General features: G+C 39.8%; 1 protein-coding gene across 3 annotated transcripts in view; it reads left to right on the top strand.

The window, feature by feature from the left end:
* The window catches only part of PRR5 (proline rich 5), a 621,995-nt gene that overhangs the window by 368,283 nt on the left and 232,565 nt on the right, over positions 1-21,147 (top strand). For all 3 annotated transcript variants that reach the window (XM_078673851.1, XM_078673850.1, XM_078673849.1), the window contains one exon: positions 2,037-2,117. In XM_078673851.1, coding sequence (XP_078529977.1) covers positions 2,037-2,117 — 81 coding nt within the window. The remainder of the gene's footprint in view (positions 1-2,036; positions 2,118-21,147) is intronic.

The raw sequence follows: 21,147 nt of genomic DNA, 5'->3' as shown, positions 1-21,147 counted from the left end.
AAAGCATTTTTCTGAGTTTTTGCTATTTACCGACAGGTCTGACCTGTCGGTAAATAGCGGCCCCAAAAGTTCAAAATCGCTATTTCTTGATGTTTCATGAATAGCATTTGAGGAATCTCTATGAGAGATTCCTTAAATGCTATTCCTCGCATATTTGCGACTTCTTAAATAGCGATTTTTGCATTTGGTATCATGAATACCAAATGCAAAAATCGCACTCGCAAAGGGCCAGATTCTCAGAATCTGGCCCTTTGCGAGTGCAATTTACCTACATGAATCAGGCTGTTAGTCATTTGCTCACTAATGTACCGCTGTTAAATCCTCAGACATTCAGATAAGTGTACCAGGTGTCATAAATCTCGAAATTGGATTCATGTACTATGGTCATGCTCCGAGTGAGAGAGCTCTTGGTGTTCCAATTATCCTTCACCTTGGATTAAAAGTACCGTTGCACAAACGTGATGGCATTTCCTCATCCGAAGTGTACCCTAAGTACAATGTGCATTCAGAAATTCTACCGCTGTCACAAGTGCGAATTTGCAAATCTTTTCCAGGAAGGTGCCAGGCTTCCAGGCCTAACCTTGGAACTCTGTTGTGAATTCAGAAATCCGCATCTATGCTAGGTTCAGGTTTGACCCTTTAGCTTGCTATTAGATTATAGCCCATACTTTGGTGCCCACTAAACTGACAGTTTCTATTTTTTTTAATTGCATTTTTTTCATTATATTCTGTCCAAGTTGCATAATTTGCTGGTCTTATAAGTATGGTATTGTTAGAGCACTGTTTGTTTTACCATCACAGATACAACGTGAACTCTAAAAATGTGTTGTCCATTGTCATATCCGTCTACAACACATTTCCGTTACCATTATTAGGTACCTGCAGACAGTGTTATAGTGTTATTTTCTTTATCCTTGATTGGCACACCTGATTTGCTCGTAGGGCAGTTGCGTCCGGCATGACTCACGGTTGAGGGGCGAGGAAGTCATTCTCGGAGGGGGGCCGCACTGGGGGTTTAATCTTAAATAAATAAATAGGAATATCTCGCCAGTAAGCGACCAGCGGAATCCCTCTGGTATGGTCTAATTGGTAACGTTGTTTTCTAGAGCTGAGATACTTCTCATGAGGTTGCTGTTTGCATTATATAAATACTTTTCCATATCATTCTATGGAGATTTCTCACCAAATGGATCCTGGATTTCATCCTTTCCCTTTTAATACTGTTAGCCATTCTGGTGGTCTTCAAAAGAATACTAATTATGTGTCTCCACAAGGCCTACAGACCTTCCAATTGAGGTGGAGAGTATGTTTTGTGGAGTGCTGGCAGTTCATGTCACCCCCACCCCAGTTTTTATTTTTAACTCACTTGGCTTTCTTTGCAGTAACTAACCTCACTGTCCTCACCGCCCAACATGCACCTTGTTATGTAGCATGATCACACTTGATTTTCTAGGCGACATTTTGAAACATGCTTACCAAAGCAAAAGGCACTACATGCTCTGTGTTTCAAGGTATGGCACATTCTGTCGAGTGAATGTAAGTTTTTGTGCGGGTTAAACGGGCTGGTACATTGCATTCTTTAATTAGAGGGGGAAAGTACCAAAATGTCTGCACAGAGACGCGTTACTTTTAATCGGAGGGTTCCAGCACGTCTAACTAGAAAACCGGGACCGATAGTGAGTACCTGCACTTCTCTGTTTCCAATTTAAGCAATGTGTGTAATTTTGATAAGTTCATCTGCGCATCGCGGTCACTTATAAACTTCTCTGTCAGGTAGATGGTGTTGACTGATTTTGTTTTAAAGAATATGATTGTATTCAACATCTAATGAAGTGTTTTTGTGCCTCAATGAGAAACTTAAATACACTGAGGACGTTCACTTTCCTCCACATTTTCAATTCCCATCTGGTAGTGGCTATTTTTCACTTTTGAAATAATAGGCCTTCAAAATAGAGTTGTTTAGAAATGATGAGGCTACATTATAGCTTTTATAATAAGTCAAAGGTGTCAATAACTCTCAATTTTTCTTTCTTAAGCATCCACAATGGCGTAATTGCTGTGTTCCAACGTAAAGAACTGCCTGAACATGAACTTTACCACCTTAACGAAGGAGTAAGGTGAGTTTTTCATAATTTCTTTGCAGTCTCTTCTCCTGTGTAGCATATTACTCTACTCCTTCCATGTGTATGTTCTTTTTTTAATAAAAAGTCTGCATCTGTTTATTGTGAAACACCCCATCCAGAATACCAAACTCTACTCTACACCGTTACATTTTTGAAGCAAACTCTCCCCAAAAGTGATTGAATTTATGTGTGATTTATATTCGAGATTGGTTGTATAAAGGGTATGCTATCCCTTCTGTTGTAACAGGCTGTCCTTCCCTCTGCCTTGCCAAATACTGTTCACTCCATCCAGGAATGCTCGTTTTTGGCATAAGGGGTTTGCACCATTTATTCAGGCATTAATTCATGCATATTTAACTCCCTTGTTTAAATAGTGTTGTATCCTACTTAAAGCAAGCATACCGATGCTTCCAGGATAATTGTTTCCTTTGCTCCTGGTCTAGACTCATATGCCTTGTCCAAAGCACTCCTACTCCCCTTGTTGGGGATGGATCCAGCATCTTTGCCCTGGAGTCTCAGAGACCCTTCTGAGAGAGTCCACAGTGACAAGGGAGTCTCACATAGTGGAGGGCTGGGATTGATCCCCTTACCACTGGGAAACTTCTCCTACCCTCCTGGAAGTCGGACACTGTGTTCACACTGGGCTTTTCTACCCCCTCCCCCTCCTCTTCCCTCCTTTCTTCTAAGTGTGCCCATGACCTAAGCACTCATCTCCCCTTGTTGGGGAGGGATACAGCATCTATGCCGTGGAGTCTCAGCGTCCCTGCTGAGAGAGCCCACTGCGACAAGGGAATCGCACAAAATGGAAGACTGGGAATGATCGCTTGACCGTGGGGAGCCGTCTCCTACCCAGACGGACATCAGACAAAGTTACTTCCTCGTCTCCTCACTGTGTCTCCTATCCCCTTCCCCACCTCTTCCGTCCTTCATTCTTTGCTTGCCTCCCCTATTCCAATCCTCTCTCCCCGGAATCTCTCTCCTGCTGCCTGCTTTGTTTTTCCTTGTGCCACTTCTCCGTTTAATCTCCCTCCCTGTCACCCTTTTACATTACCCCCTTACCTTCTACATGCCATGAACCAACGGATGTAACTTGTAATTGATGTACCTTCTGTAACAATGTGTAACTTGTAACCTATGTAGCTCTCCTCATGTAAAGCGCTCTGATACCTCCGGGTCTAGCCAGCGCTATATAAAACTCAAGTAAATAAAACAATTTTTAAAAAGTTCTGTACACTCCAGATCCAGTTTTTGTTTTCCAAAGGAATGCTTGGATATAATGAAATGTGCCGCAAATACATACGTTGGGGTGGTTTAGTGTGTATATTTTTACTGTCTCTGCAGAAGAGGCTACCATGTCATAGATTCAGGTTCTACTATTTATAGTTTGTTATACAGAAGCAAAAACGAATTTTCCATTTGATGTTGATTACTAGATATGAAATATGTAAGACAGGGATATTTCCAAATCCACCTGTTTATAAAGGCAAATGATTACACCGTTGTTATGCTGGATTATGTAGGAATTGATGGCCCATTATAAACCCATCTGCAATAGGTAAATCAAATATGTGCAATGACTTGGCCTGGAAGAGAGAGACAAGCAAGGCAAATACAGTACCTCAAGGTGATGAGGACTTAAAAAAAATACACTACAGTTCCACTAAGGGCCAAGGCAGTGCCTAGATCAGATGTTTTGAAATGATGTGGCCAATATCAAACCTTGTTATCAGGTTAAAGTAAATAAAGCACTTTTAAGACACTTCTTTGACCATCCAGGTTCTGCATTATACATACCAGGCACAAGTAGAAGTGGTCCACTGAGGAATATTTAGTTAGCCTCTCAGCTAGATCTAAAAAAAAAATTCTTAAAACCAATTGCCTATCAGCATCTTCCTCTGACATGTGTACGGTTGGTAACAGATCTATAGCGGAAGTATCCATTTCCTCCTTATTTGTTCCATTTACAAGACCCTGCGCCTCCATTTGGCTGACGGAGAACTCTATATATGTATCTGCAAGGTACTCTTTTTTTATCACTTGCATTTGTAGTTAATTTAACAACATTTGGAAAGATTGGAAGATGCTTACCAAGTTGCTAGAATTACAGAATCACCATGTATCTGGGCTTGTTTTAGATTGTTAATTAATATTGTCCTTCTAACACAGGTGGTCTTCTAGCAATTGTATTATAAAATGTCTTAAATGTTTCCAGTTTTTTGATGCTACTAAAAGGTTTTGCACACTTGCATGTGCTACTTTATTGCTACTACTTTTTAGGTCTGGCATTAGCCAAGACCTTTTGACTCCGTGGCCTAGCAATCTGAATCTAGCAATCAGATAGAATCGCATGATTTCCCAGGGCTCTGACAGGCCCACTGCAACCCTAGTGTATAGTATATATTATAAATTACAGCGACATTCATGCAGCCTTCCTCATCCATTGGTCTGCTGTAATGTAATTCACATTTTGCTGCCACCCACCATAGCATACACCATAGAGCATATCATCAGACCACTTCAGCTACTAGCTTACTTGACTTCGAGTGATGGCATGCTGCCCTTGCGCAGTGTGCATGTCCAACAAGAAGTAGTCCCTTTCAGTACCAGGGACTACTGGTACAATATGGCCTTTTACATAAAAAATATTCTTCTTTTTAGGCAATGGTTGTCTCGATACAGTGCATACATTCATACAAAACCATTCACAAACAAATTCAGCACTGGAAAAGTCAAAAGGACAGCAATCAATGCCAGTTCCATTGGCTTTGTCAATGTTAGTCAATTTGCGTCTTTACTTCACTATAAACTAACAGGCTATGTTTTAGACAGTTTGAAGCTCTATTTATGTTCTACTTTTTTTGTAATTATTACTCAGGACCATTCAGGTTCCTCCTCAAACTGTAGGTAAACCTAACACAACTCCTCTCTAGAATCATATCAAGTCATATAGCCTTTTAAATTCTGGGTTTATCTATGGTTTAACCTTTTCTCTGGTAAAACATGTTACAAAACGAGAAAACTAACACCTTTTGCCAATGAATATACTTATTTCTATGCATGAATATACTAATTTAACCATGGAAATATGAGATAGGATAGGATACAATTTTAAAGCGCACTTATACCCGAGGGTGTGAAGGCGCTGGGCAGACGAAGGAGAAGAGAGAAGCACGGAACAACCAACTATGATAAAAATAGCCTTGTTTTCAGCAGTTTTCTAAAAACTGGTAGAGATTCTGCGTTGGAAATGGAGGAAGGCAGGGAATTCCAGAGTTCGTCGGCTGGTACAGAAAAAGAGCAAGCGCCTCATCTGGCCCTGCGATGTGTCGGAGAGACCAGTTTTTTCTGAGTGGGGGATCTTAAGGTTCTCCCGGGGGCGTGGCATTCAAATATGGTTTTCAACTGTGATGAGCCTTTACTGTGCAAGGCCTTATAAGCTATACTCAGGACCTTGAAGGAGATGCTCTTCCTAATGGGGAGCCAGTGCAAGGCACAGATTCCCTCCCTGGCTGATTGGTACTTCAGGATGTTAAGGATCAGCCTAGTTGCTGCGTTCTCTTCAACCTGAAGCTTGTCCAGGGGCGTCCCATTGATTTTGAGGTACAGAGCATGGCAGTAGTCCAGCTGGGTGGTGACTAGTGCAATGATGGTGGACAGATACAATGCAGGTGGAAGATACAGCAGCACCTTTCTATGGGTTCCTAAAATATAGAAGCAAGTGCTGACAGTTTAGCTGACCTGAGCATCAAAGGTCAGACCCTCGTCAAAAGCGACCTCCAGATTTTGCGCTGTCCTAACCAGGACAGGGTGGGGACCACAGTTTGTGTGCCACCAGGCCTTTGACCAGATGAAGTTCTGTGAGCCAAATACCAGGACCTCGGTCTTATCAGCATTAATCTTTAGTGAGTTGCCCTTCATCCAACAAATAATGCTGGCCATACACATGTTGAATTTCTCTGCGACCAGTTGCAAATCATTTGAGAGAGCGACAATGATTTGCGTGTCGTCCGCATAGGAAAGCACCCGGAACCCGAATAATCCCACCAACTTTGCCAAAGGGGTCACATCAAGGTTAAAGAGAGTGGGGCTCAAGGAAGAACCTTGGGGGACCCCACATGGAAGGCTAAAAGTCCTTGCTCTGAAACCTCCGCAGCAGACAATGTTCGTTCTCCCTGACATGAAAGAGTGGAGAAGCTGCAAAGACTTACCCGTGGCTCCAACTTCCTGCAAACGCTTAACCATGCACACCGGGGAGATGGTGTTAAATGCCGCCGATGGGTCGAGCATAATCAGCACCTCTGATCCACCCTGTTCCACCTGCGTGCGAATGTGTTTTGTGGCCACAATAATGGCAAACTAGGTACTTTCACCAGCGCGGAACACGTTCTGTGAGTGGTCTAGGATCTCCTGGGATTCATTATATTTCAGCAATTTAGTGTTGATGAACGTTTCCAAGATTTTAGCAGGGGCTGGGAGAAGGGAGACTGGTCGAAAAAATTTCAACTACGAGGGGGTCAACGTTGGGTTTTTTAAGAAGTGGTGAGACGATGTTTTCCTTCCGGGTGGTTGGATAGCTACCGGATGTAAGTATGTTGTTAAATACCTTACACAGGAAGTTAGCTACAGGTTCAGGACCTAGTTGGAGTAAGGAGGGCATTCAAGATTCAACGGTGCACTGGATTTAAGGCCCAATAGTCCTTTGGTTTGCAGAGCCTAAATTTGCGGGAAGGAGGTAAGGGCATCCTTCCTGGGGTCCTGGGTGAGCTCCTCAATATCAGGTTTATCACCTTCCGTAGGACTCAACTCCTGAGAGATCTTAAGGATCTTTTCCTGAAAGTGGGTAGCTATTCTGTCACAGAAATCTTGGGAGGGGATCAGCAGCCGAGTCCCTGGTGGCTCAGAGATTTCCTTGATGACTTTGAATAGCATGCTAGAGGAATTATCTGCTGACAGGATTTTTTTGGCTAGGAAACGGGATTTGGCCTGAAAGTGTCAAGAGCCTTATTGATCCAGTCGCGGAAACCCTCTGCAAAGGGAGGGCGCATGATGTGCCTCCTTTCAAAGGTCGTAGCCAAGGCGGCCTCTCATTTTTTGGCTGTGATCTTGTTCAGTCCCCTACAGCTTATGCGCCTCGGGGAGGAGCCATTCTTCTCCACGATGGGGAGAGTGGGACAGACTTGAACTCAACAAACCAGTGGTCGACTCAACTAAGGGGCTGAACTGTCTTGATCACTAAATTGTCATGGTTGGTAAAAATGCCGTCCAGGGTGTGACCTTCATGTGGGTTGGAGCTTGAACCAGTTCCTAAAATCTCAAAGATGTCATGAGCTCTAAGAGGTGCACTAAGTCATTGTCCTGTTTATTTTCTAAATTAAAATGAAAAAAAAAAAATAGGATCATATTTGAAAATGTTAAGTATTTCATGGAGTGTTTATTAAAAAAAAAGGACACATATTTGGTCATATTTGCCAAATTTAGCAGAATCCTTTTCGAACCACAAATAGGTAGAAATTTGATCACCATGTTTCATTAAAAAAGAATGTTAAAATATTCACCGGCTGTATGTATGTGTTAGCCACGTTGGGTGATCTTGTTATCTGTGCTCAAGTACAGTGAGCTTCAAATTGTTTGATGATGGCGTTAGTTCTCAAAAATAAGAACCCATGTTAACGTGTTGCCTCGCTCTATAATGCAAGTTATTAACTCTTGTCATGTATAACTCATTAATATTTTGTTTGAAGTCCAAAACAACTTGTGCATTATTTTTGTTAATGAAACTTCACGGCTTATGAGTTTGTGCGCACAAAAGGTAATGTTCTACACATTTCAACCTAATATATGCAAAGTGATTATATTGGGTTGGCATGTGTCCTCATTCTTAAAGTACTGCCCTTACAACTCAATCTAATTACTCTAAAAGGGAGGACTTGACCTTTCACTCTAGGGGTCCCCAGCTTCTGAGGAAGCAGAAGGCTATAGTCAGCATATTTCTGGCATTAGTTTTGCAGCGACAGCATCTAGACTTAAAAGAATAACAACACCAACAGAATATTTCTGTTTCATCACACATCTCTGACGAGACCCCATACTTTTATAATAAGCAGTCGTTTTCAATCGATTTAAATGTTTGCAACCAGAATATTAAAAATTCGTTGCAACATGCCTATAGAGAAATTACTTTAGGAATTTATAACCTAAAACGTAATAAAAAAGTTATTTAAAATGCCGAGCAATGCAAAACCGTATTCAATGAGAATTCACAAAAATGTAATTTGATGAAGATGAAAGTTGATGATACATGATACCAAGTTGTTTCTGTATACATTACCACCCACGCTGGCCTAGCATTGCACGTGCATTGCACTTCCACTCTTACTCCCTCTGTCTGTGTGAGTTTGCTATCAGAATATTTAAATTTAATTATAGATCTGCCACAATATTGTGGCCAAAATATTGACTAGCACAATATCATTAAGGTAAATGCCCACGTATATGTATCTTCACGATATATAGGTACATATATTTGGAGTGAAGAATAGTTCTTCCATATTTTTGTTGTTGCCATTCTGACTTACCGCTGTGTGTATAACGGAAAGATATGCGGACTATGCTAGTGACCTGGACAGTGCTTGATTGGAGCCAGTGGTTACTGAAAAGTGGCAACCCAACCTCAAAATATTTACAGGTATAATATAATCATTCAGTAAAATCGGACTTTAAGAATACGTGATACAAGATCGTTGGACTGCCAGCGATATGTTGTTATCCCTTTGAGTGAAGAAGACCTAGCCTTCCTGAACTAAAGATTCAAAAGGGGTAAATCGAAGTGATATGGAAAAGTGACATGATCCATTCCAAAAACAGATATTTCCGTAGGAGCAGAAAATGAAAGGGCTAATTAAAAGCCACTCTCCTCAGTGGGATGTGGGAATGGTCTTAATGGTTTTGCAGAATCCTCTTTAAAAAATGGCAGTCAGGTCACCATATGGGGATTGTAGACCCTTCAGATATACCATATGAGGCCAGCATGATAAAGGATACAGATATTTCTCTGTCTTTTGACCTCGAAGGAGATAGTAATGAAAATGACTCCAACTATAAGTGTTACCTTTTTATCCTCCTATGTAGATAGTCAAACAAATTATTAGGAATAGATCTCTACATTGAAGAATATTCTGTACAAAAATGGTGTGGCTTTAACATGCATGGGGAATGTGACTTGGTAGACATGCAAGTTGAGACTTTCGCCTAAAGATGTGCAATTATCAAGTGAATGATTTAGAAAATCACTCTGATAAACCGAGTCTGGGATGGATTGGTTTGCGAGAGAATCAGAAAAAAATGGAAGCATGACTGACTTCATGAAATGATTGATTATAAATACTGTATTCCCACAACAACCTAAAGAAAAGGACTTAAGGACCACAAATGTGTATTGAGAACTAAACCAAAACCTACTGTTATCTTGTTTAATTAGATGCCTTTAATGGAGCACCATTCAAGCTCGACCTCTAGGATTCCAGTGCTGTGGTATGGATATAAAGGGGGTGATCCTGTATTCCTTGGGATCTGTGTATAATTAGCACAGGAGACAAAATGCTAGCTTAGCTACCAAGTCGTTTGGTGAGACCAATTAGCCAAGAGGACACATATCTAAAGTTTGAGGGACAAAGGAACAGTACCCGTATGGATATTCATCATAAATGTAATTCAGAATAAGAATTAGACTAAAATCATATTTGTTTTTGTGATGGCAGTAAGCAAGATTACAATATGTGCAATTGTGCATATGGTACAATTTTGAGAGATCTTAGGTGGGTATCATGCCTCTATTTTTCAGGATAGGTATCAGTGCTGAAATGCTGTAAATCCTAGGATCCATTAGTTTGTCTTGACCCTGAAGAGTCTGCTTTTGTTATTTGTTTTTGCTTTCACACCCATATCAATATGCAGGGTTTAGGACTTACGTTTATGCAAAACTCTCCAACATGCTTTTCACAGCATGCTTTCCCTTTGAAATCACTTAAATCTTCACCAAAAGACTAATAACCCTATATTCCTTAATTGGGAAAATATTTTTTTCCATTCCCACATATACTGGTGGATGGTGCTGCTTCCCTCTTGTACTGTAGAACTGGCACAACATCCTTTCTTTCGTTTTCACTTTATTACTTTTGTCTTTATTTCCTTTCTTTTTTCTAGCTGGCTTTCTTTTTTTCCTTTCCTTCTTTTTTCTTTGTCTTCTTTCTTTTTACTTCCCTTCCTTATTTCTTTCTTTTCTTCCTTCTGTTTTTCTGCCTTCTGTTTTCTTGCTTTTTTCTTCTTTCCTTTTCTGCCTTCTTTCCTTCTTTCTTTTTCCTTTAGTTTTTCTCTTTTTTCTTTCTTGCTGTCTTTTTTTTCTTGCTTTCTTTCCTTATTTCCTTTCTTTCTTTTTCTTTCATTCCTTTCTACTATTCATTATTTAATTTCTTCTTCCTTGCTTTTTTCCTTCTTGATTTTCTTCTTTCTTTTTCCTTCTTTTGTTCTCAATGGCAGGTGGCTGACAGCCAGTGGCTTTATTAGGTCTATGTTAGCCAAGCCATATTGATTTTAATAAAATTATGTGTATGACATAGTTACTTACAGGGGTTTTAAACCACACTTCATCCATTTGTCTGAAGTTTTGTCATTCACATTTTCCCCCAACTCACTCACTCATGCATGCATCAAGGGGCACTGCGTCAGACAATGGCTGACTTCACTGTGAGTTAAGGCATCCTGTCCTTTCACAATGAGCACATCCCCTCAGTGCTACTGAGCACTATTTTAATGTGTGCCTTCTTTAAACCCAAAATATTGTTTGCCTTCAGTCAATGTTTGTTTTAGATTGACCAACACCCAGATGCTTCCCAAATAATAAAGCTTTGTGACAATCGTGACAAAAAAACAAGAATTTCCAAAAGGTTGTTTGACAACGCCAGACCTACTGGCTTTGCCAATGGCTGTTTGGAGTTGTTCCCCCTTTGCCATGCATTAGTTGGTCGATCTCATCGCTGATTTGGGGTTGTGATCCACCACACTAATGCACTCTAGCTGCATCATGGTGGGTGGTACAGGAGGGATGTAGCTTCCTGCAATTAATTCTATGTTAATGCAGGGGCTGAATGGTTTGCTAGTGTGAAGTTTCAAGATTCTGACATGGTGCAGGACAGTCAACATGTTGTCTTTTGTCCCTGCTGTAGTGAACGTTTCTCCGGCTCCGTATATACAGCTTGCTGACTGTTGGGCTTATGCAGTCCACTTTCCCTGGGTTCCAGGCCAGTGGGGCCATCGCAGCCTTCCTCCTTCTCCTATCTTTCCCTTTTAGCTGTACAGTTCTTGCTGATGTAGACAGCGTTGGGCTGGGTTTAAAGGAATAGTGTCAGCATCACTGTTAATTGGGTTTCCCTGCAAGTCTGCATGATAGTATGTTCTTGCACCTTTGCTGTTTTTTCCACCTGGTGAATAATTTCTATAATTCTTGCATTTTATGGTCATGCTACTGGTATGCTTTGATCTGTGTTGAGTTCCTTCCTTAGTGGAATGTGTATCGACCATTTTATATTAGGATTACGAACATGAAACACATACTATTTTTACTAATATCCATCAGATTTCTTATAGAATAACAAGTGTTAGATGATTATGTTTGTAAAAGGAACACCTCTGTTTCTCAGTCAATGAGTCCTCTTGATAAGGGATTCTTTTTACATTATAATGGTTATAAAGAAAACAGTTATTTTCTTCACTATTGGTTTTTACAAAATCACTTGTTCAAAATTATTTAAGATCAACCAACCCTATTCATTAGTAAAAATAGCAAATGGTAAAACATTAAAGCCCCCAAATAAGACAGAAATTGTCTTGGCTCATACGATCCTATTTCATACATACTAATCCCTGTCGTTTAGCAATGAATAGTATTAAGGGAATCGTTACATCCTGTTTAGGTGGAATAAGACAGTCCAAAAATAAGAAGCATCCTAATAATTGAATGTTAATACCACTCAATTGCAGAAGAAAACAGTGTAAGGTTCATTCAATACAGATTAAAGGGTCTTTACATCGCAATGACAATGCCGTAATGATTCCCTTTGCTTAACTTCAGCAAGGGCATGAAAAAATACATCAATGTATACCTCTAACAAATAATAATACCATTTTGCATTAATGAATCCCAAGTGGGTTGCTATGCATAATTCATAAGAGGCTTCCCCACAATACCGCCCAAGTGGGCATTAAAATCCAATCATCTACGGCTAATAAAAGCATTCTATAACTTTCTATCTAGGCTTGTGCAAGACCTCTTGAACCCCATAATGCTTCTTCATTTTGTATATAGTCTGACCGACAGCAGGAAAAAGGAGGTCTTCAGTATGCTTTTGCATCAATACTGTGTCTCCACCTGGAAAAAGGGGGAGCAAAAATCAAATGTCATGGCTCTATCGTAAAGTCTAGTGCTACGCACAGCAACATAAACAGTGCAAAAGTGACATATATAAAGGTGAAAGTGCAATTTAAAATATTATGTAAAATTCTCGGATACAGACTGCACAAGGCATTAAACATCAAAAATTCATCAACAAAGCTGAGGGTATATCACCACAATTGCCTTATCTCAGAAGTAATGTTTTTTAGAAAGTCCAATTTGAAGCACCTAGCAAAAAGGGTCAACATGCTAAATGTGAGATCAATCCAGTAAAAAGTCTAAAAGAACGAGTAGAATAAAGGAGTAGAGTAAGGAAAGAGTATTGAGTAAAGTTATCAAAATTACTATAATATGTTGCATTCAATCACCGAAAAACCAGGACAATTCTTCTTCAGAATTAGGGCCACCTGGAATTTTAGTGTCTAGCTCCAAAATGTATTTCGATTCTAACTGGCGTAGCCTACGAATCCTATTTCCACCCCTGATAGTTGGAGGGACTCTATCAATTACATAAAAGCGCAGCAGATTGTGGTTACTTTTGTGAAATTCCTCAAAGTGGTGCACTACTGGGTACACCTTATCTTTATTTTGTATCCCCCACATATGTTCCAAAATACGCTTCTTCGCAGGAAACATAGTGCTGCCTTGGAACACGGACATATTAGAAAATAAACACAGAAGTCAGAGAGACAAGTCAGATGTTTTTCTATTATTCTCTCTGAGTTTGTTACGGGATACAAAACCTTCTTAACATTGGAGCTAAACTTGCACGCTTTACAAGACATGCAGGTGAAAAAACCTTTGATGCTTGAATGTATGGGTTTAGCGAGTGTGACTTCATTAGTACAGAGCCTGTCTTTTAAGGAATTGCCCTTTCTAAATGAGATATTTGGAGAGTCCTTCAACACCCCTTCCAAAGTAGGCTCAGTTTTTAAAATTGTCCAATGTTTTCTCAGATATTTATTCAGATTTTGTGAGCCAGAATTGTAAGTTGTTACGTATCTAATAATGTTGTCATTTTCTTTACTGGCACTGTTCTTAGGAGCTAGCAGTTCATCCCTTTGCTGCTTTGTCACATGCATCCTTAATGTACCTAGCAGTGTAATGCCTATCTAAGAATCCAGTGGTCAATCATTCACATCCCTTCTCAAAATCAATATCAGAGCTGCAGTTCCTCCGAGCCCAGAGGAACTCACCATATAGGGATACTCTGAATCAGCATCTTAGAGTGTCAACCCTCTGCATGCAGGAGGGTGTTCCCTGCGGTTTTTCAACGGAAAAGTCTGGACGTTATTTGACCTTGCACCATTTCCTCTTGCAAGTCCAAAAACTCAATACATGTGTGACTCATATTGCCTTCAAATCTAAGATTAACATCATTTGTATTAAGGAATGAGACAAAGTCAATTGCTTGTTCCTGACTGCCTTGCCAAATGATAAAAGGGTTGTCAATATAATGCAGCCAAATTTTAATGTGGTCATTATATTGTTTGTAGACCTTGGGCACCTGCTGCTCCCACCACCCCATAAAGAGGTTAGCATAACTGTGAGCAAAACAGATGCCCATAGCAGTCCCCTGTTTTTGTCTGTAAAAAATATTGTTGAAAAAAAAAATAATTCAAGACAAAATGTGATCAGCAATATCATTTCATTATGTTGCAAAAAGGAAATAGAACGTGATTCTAAGAGATGTTTGCACTCCTGGACACCATCAACATGCTTAATGGAGGTGTACAGGCTGCAAACATTTAAAGTTATCAATAAAAAAAACTCTAGCCGAACCACATCCTTGATTCTGTTAAAAAAATCTTTGCTATTCTGTATGTAGGAGGGCAACATCTCTACACACGGTTGCAAAAAATAATCAATGTATTTAGAGGTTTTTTCCAATAATGAGTCTATAGAGGACACAATGGGTCTCCCTGGTGGTCTGAATGGAGCTTTATGTAGTTTACGTAATAAATAGAGAATTGTTGTTTTGGGAGAGCGATTTAAAAGATAAGAATACTCATCCCATTAAAGAATTCCCTGCGTATGCCACATTTTTAGCATACCATGATATGAGATTGGCATTCTTAGCATTTTCTTTGGGGACCTTTTCATAACAATTATAGTTCTCTAGTTGGTGTGTGCCTTCCTGTAAGTAGTCTTCCACATTCAAAACAACAACATTGCCCCCTTATCTGATTGGCGGATTACTATACTGCAAACTAATTGCAGCGATTTCACAGCCCTTCTTTCCTTTTTGTTCAAGTTACCATGTCGCCAGTTTTTTTTTTTGGCTAATACTTTCAGATCATTAACCACCAAAGTTTCAAAAATGTCAATACCACATGGGGGGGAGTGCGGGATTGAAAGTAGACTGCAGTCTAAAAACTTTGGGACAGCTCAAATTCACCTTATATCCCAAAGATTGAGCATCTGTAGATGGGATCAAGTTTATTCGAAACCAATTCCTTCAGTGCAATCAAGGTATCCACCTCATTGATTGACACATTGGCAGGAACAATTTGCGATAAAGTATTCTGAGGTGGAGAAACTTGTACCTTCAGTTTATGCCATTTCCGCAGTCTTCATTTTCTTACAAAATGAAAAAGATAAATTCTTTCTTGCGGATAAGAGAACGGGGTCGTAGCGCTCTTTCTTCAATAGTTTTTCCTCTTCCTCTGCCTCACCCGTTTTAGGCCCTTCCTTTTCCCTGACCTCAGTCCTTCTGCCAGTTCGGTTGGTTTGATTCAGTAGTCTGAATTCCTCCGCAAAATTTGTCGGCACAGGCAAAACCTTGTCATTTACCGGTGTCCCGTCTTCTGAAATATTGCTCTCACTTGCATCACTGCCAGTTTCGCTGGTTGCTATTGCTTCATCCGATAACTCCCGTACTCCCTTGTTACTCGCATTGTCGAATCTACGGCTAAAAGTAAACACTCTGCCTGATTGATAATCAATCTTATCTCTCAAGAATTTCCTCTCTTTTTTTAGCCATAATCTCTTCTTCATGCTTGTCAATCTTTTTCATAATGTCCTCAATTTTCGTCACAAATGTCTGTGTATTCTCTTCTTTTTTGATTTCCTCTTTAAGTTCTGCAATTGATTTAAGGAGAACTGGGCGTTCTTTCCAAGCAAACTTTTTTTTGTAAATTGACCACATGCGATTAGAACAGTCCATGAAGTTGCTTGCCCATTTATTAGCTAATTCAGTATCCGGATCCTCATAAAATGGAGCAATGAGGATCCTGAGTCCCTGTGGGACCCGTCCTTCTTCCAGATATTTCTCTAATGTTATGGCTTCCCACCATTTAGGGATTTCTTTTCTGATCAGTTTTCCCAATTTCTGGTACTTTTGATTCAAAGAAGTAGGAAGCGTTATCTTTTCATGATCCTTCATTTGATTGGCTGTTTTCACAGACATCATCTTGACTCTCAGCCTTCTCTGTATCCTGTTCCATTTCTACTAAATACTGGATACCCAACTTAAACTTTTACATATTTCTTCACATCCAAATAATAATCAGCACTTGCATGAAATTCAAACGGAAACCACACTAGTGTATGCGGAAGCCCATTGAAACCACCAGTCATCAAGAAATTAGGTGGGGTTTACAGGGAAAGCTGCGGTGTAGAATAAATTATGCCTTTTCATGCACAGTGTCTTTTTATCATAACCAACACTCAGCAGTACACCGAGAAAGTACGTCACTCCGGAATAGTCACGGAGGAAAGAAAGCCGTGCCTACTGCTACCGGCATTGCACCTTCCACGAGCCATCGTTGATAGCCGACATCGATAAAAATGGCTTGCAAGCTTATAAAGTTCCCAGAGTTAGTAACGCAATTCTGTGGTACAAGAGCCGCTATCCTAAACGCTGGGTGTTGAAATGGCAACACCTTCCACACCGCGGTCAACCGGCTCCTATGTCACATCACCTTTCCACCTCCTCGAGTAAGCCGGGACACAGTCGCAGCGATGCACGCCAGTGTCCGAGTCAGCCCTGTTTTAAATCAAAATCACCGCACAAAGTTGAATGCGCACAATCCTTCCGCCAAATAAAGCACAGATCCAAAGTGCTTGGGACAAGTTTTATTTCATGGTACCAAGTTGGAAAACCCAACGCGTTTCGGTGTAAAAAGCCTTAATCGCGGGCAAATTCATTAAATTTTTGCGTGAAAAAGTGAAAGACATAGAAAGTGGACAACAAGGTGAAAGCATAGCGCTGCATATTTGCTAAGAATCGGCCATTTCATAATAGGATTACGAACATGAGAAACATACTATTTTTACTAACATTCATCAGATTTCTTATAGAATAACAAGTGTTAGATGATTATGTTTTAAACCGGAACACCTCAGTTTCTCAATCAATGAGTCCTCTTGATAAGGGATTCTTTTTCGGTTAGAACGGTTATAAAGAAAACGTACAGTTACATTTTTCACTATTAGTTTTTACAAAATTACTTGTTAAAAATTATTACAGATCATCCAACCCTATTCATTAGTAAAAATAGCAAATGGTAAAACATTAAAGCCCCCAAATAAGACAGAAATCGTCTTGGCTTATATGATCCTATCTCATACGTACTACTCCCTGTCGTTTATCAATGAATAGTATTAAGGGAATCGTTACATCCTATATAGGTTGAATACGACAGTCCAAAAATAAGAAACATCCTAATAATTGAATGTTAATATCACTCAATTGCAGAAGAAAACAGTGTAAGGTTCATTCAATACAGATTAATGGTCTATACATCGCAATGACAACGCCGTAATGATTCCCTCTGCTTAACTACAGGAAGGGCATGAAAAAATCCATCAATGTATACCTCTAACAGATAATAATATAATTTTGCATTAATGAATCCCAAGTGGGTTGGTATGCATAATTTATAAGAGTCTTCCCCACAGTACCGCCCAAGTGGGCATTAAAATCCAGATGTGAAAGTAGTTTATCAAAAATGGCAACTTTGAGACTAGCTTATTTAGAAAACTAACAGGGGCAATGCTACGCAACACGCTAGCAGTGCCCAAATGAAGCACCTAATAAAGACCATACCTTACAGAGAAAGGTTAAAACGTATCTGTAGTCTATCTCTGATTTTAAGAACTGTGTGGAGGATACTATGGCCAGACTCAATAAGCGAGGATATAACAAAAATATCCTGAAAGAGGCGATTAACAATGCAGAAGAAAGACCCAGAGCAAGTCTCCTTATAAGAACAGAAAGTGAAAGAAAAAAAGAAAAAACAAATTCAGATTCACCTCAAGAGACTGAGGGTCCTCGGCTAATAACCACGTACAGTAATGAAGAAAGAAAAATAAGGTCTATAATAAAAAGAACTGGCCAGTAGTGCTCACTGACAGTGTTTTAGGAAATAGACTTCCTGAAACTCCGGCAATCACCTTTAGGAAATCGAAAACCATGGGATCACAATTAGTAAAAAATAACCCGGAATTAAGTCAGGCAGGGACTTGGCTAAAACCCAGAGAAGGTTTCACTAAGTGCTCATCGTGTAGAGCCTGTACATTTTGAATCAATAAAACCCATTTTGTTACTCCATTCAGTGAAAAAGAGGTTGCGATTAAAGGCAGCTTCAACTGCAAAACTGAATATGCGGTTTATGTCCTGACATGCACCTGCGGCTTAAATTACATTGGAAGCACAAAGCTGCAGGTGCATGTCAGAATATTGTAACATCCTAGAGCCATCATTAATAATGATCCCGTATACCCAGCTGCCAGGACATTTCAAGAGGACACACAATAATGAGGTTTACTGTCTCACATACTATGTAATTGACACATTTTCCAAACTCCGTAGAGGTGGGAATAGAGAGCGACAATTAAGACAGTTGGAGACACGGATGATTCTGGACTTTGATAGCAAAATACCAAAGGGTCTCAACAATACAGAAAATATGTATAATATTCTTTAATGATACAGACAAGTAGAGAATATGAAGGCTCAACAAATGAAATACTAAAAGAGGAGTTTTTGAAATAAATATATATGTAGATGCTATGGCAAGGACCTTTTAATCATGAAGCAATTATTTTAAGTGTTTTAATTGTTGCCTTAATTCTATGATGTGATACATTTTAGTACATATAAATATTTATAGATTTTGTAAATAGTATTAACTGAAATCAAGTTTTTACTGTTGGCAATATGCTAAAATTTTGAACAAGCAATATCAGGCACTTTAAGAACAAGCACTTTTGTGCACTTTTGTTGCACATTTAGTTCTGCAGCTAAGCACCAATGCACTTTAATAAAATGATTAAGTAATAATTATTAAAATAAAAACACGATGTATTCATATAGACACATTGAAAAAAGAAAAGAAGTAAGAAAATCGATCCTAAAAAGGTTGATATGATGTGATTGTCATTTAAATCCAATATTGCAAAGTAAAGGCATTTAAGCTGAAGATCATTGCTACCATACCATTGATTAGGCTAGTTACAGCATTTGTGCAGGAAGATGAATAAATTATTATATATTCAAATGTCACGGAAGTGGCATAGCCTAACAGATTAAGTTTGGATGGGCAAATCACACATTGGTGAATGTTACAAATAGAAAACACTAAGTGGAATGTATAATATGTGTTTTTTTTAAGTATGCCTATGCCTCGCATATTCATAATGCAATTTTTATATATTTCTATATATGTGTGTGGATAGCTTGTCTATTGGCTTGCAGTCGTAATTAATATGATAGTGTCCACTGGATATTTGAATGATAAAAAATAACATCAACCTTATGAGATATACGATGTTATCAGACACAGTAAATGTAGAAAGTATTTTTTCCCTGTTCATGAACACGTGACACAGAAGGAGGGGGGTGTGTACTAAGCAATTATAAAAAGTTAAGGCTGACTGCGCTCCGTATGTGAACACGGGCACTTGTTGACCGAAACGCGTCATCGATGTGAGGAGTGAGGTTTGAATAAACATCTTGCCGAAATACCTTCTGGGTCCGTTACTCTCTCTTCGCTGGGAGGAGGTGGTGAGAGTGTGAAAGTCTTCGCTATCTATATATCTATATATGTATATGTATATGTATATGAATATATATATATATATATATATAATTATTTTTTTGCATATGTTTGTCGGCGACCGTTCTGATAATTTATAATTACCAGTAATGGTTTTCCTAGATTTACTCTAGCTACCAAATTTGCAAACGTTTTCATGCTCGTAGAAGACAACTTGGTCAATCCTCATTCACTGTATATGCCAGAAAAGATTGCAATAAGCTTAGAAAATCTAGTTAATGCATGGTTGCTGCATCTCCCCTCCCCATGTTCCTCAGATACCTGAGGGAACCTATTGGTTTTGCAGATGGCATTTGTAACACTTTCAACCATTTATCACTAGGACATAACTTTGAATAAAATAATCAATACACTACATACTGCACTGTTTAAGCGGATAGGTATTTTCTCTTCAGTAGAGTGGGCTTCCACAGTCATTTGACCCATACAACCATGTTGCTTGTTTATTTTCATGTGTACCGAACTTTGTTTTTGAAAAGAAACTTCACAAAGTTGAGGTGGGAAGTCTGTTGGTGTATATTCTTGATACAACAATGTAAGAAGAGCAGCAAGCTAACTTTTAGCGCAAGATGTTTATCTCACTAAAATAACAACAAGAGCCTGGCTAGTCCTTTGTCATACCAAGGAAGCATTCTCTCAAATAAATAGGTGGTGATATGGATGCAAAATCAAGATGTTTATGCATGCACTGTTCAAGTAAGATAGGGATATTTGTATACCTGCCTTGTTACCTAATGGCACAAACAGTAGCCATTACGATGTGGGTAGTGAGGCACTGATGGTAGCTTAGAATACAAGGATATCCATAGTCGCAGCCGGTAATTTTTGGAGGGAGGTGAGAAGACAGGACACACACATATACACTCCCAACCATGCATTCACACACATGCACATACACATACACACACTCACAAACATCCATTCACAACACTCATTACCAAATATTCAATAAATATTAATTAAGAAGAAAGAGATCACCTTTCCCTGCAGCACTGCCTCATAGGACCCAGGAGGCGTGGGACTGCTGCCTTCCCTCCCATGAGGGGAGGCAGCAGTCCCTAACTCGTCACAGAGTGGGATCGAGTCAGTGAGACTGCTGACCCTACCCCACCCCACCCTACTCTGTGACAAGGTATCACTGATTGACAGTCGACCCTGAGCGCTTCAGGGAAACTGAAGCGCCCAAGTGCGAGGCAATGAGTGATGCTCCCCCTCGTCACTGAGGGCGGAGGACTGAGGAAGAGGTCATGCACACGAGAGCTGTGTCTTCCTCAGCCCAGTAAAGTTCAGCTCAAGCAGCCAGAAGCCTGCGCATTTAGAGCATGTCTAGCTGCGGGCTGCCTGACCTGAAAACGAACACCCTCTGTCAGGCCGACCTTTGCTCACCCTGACAGACAGGGGCAAAAGGTGAGGGGGTGTGGCCTCTCAGCCCCAATGGACTGGCCACGGCTGGACATCTGTGTAATAGTTACTGAAAGTCCAGTGTACCATAGAAACAGGGTCAGTGTGTTTCTGC

Source organism: Lissotriton helveticus, chromosome 1_1 (assembly GCF_964261635.1).
Source record: "Lissotriton helveticus chromosome 1_1, aLisHel1.1, whole genome shotgun sequence".
Classification (NCBI taxonomy): Eukaryota; Metazoa; Chordata; class Amphibia; order Caudata; family Salamandridae; genus Lissotriton; species Lissotriton helveticus.
The sequence above is the reverse complement of the archived record's forward strand: the minus strand, read 5'-3'. Positions and strand labels throughout refer to the sequence as shown.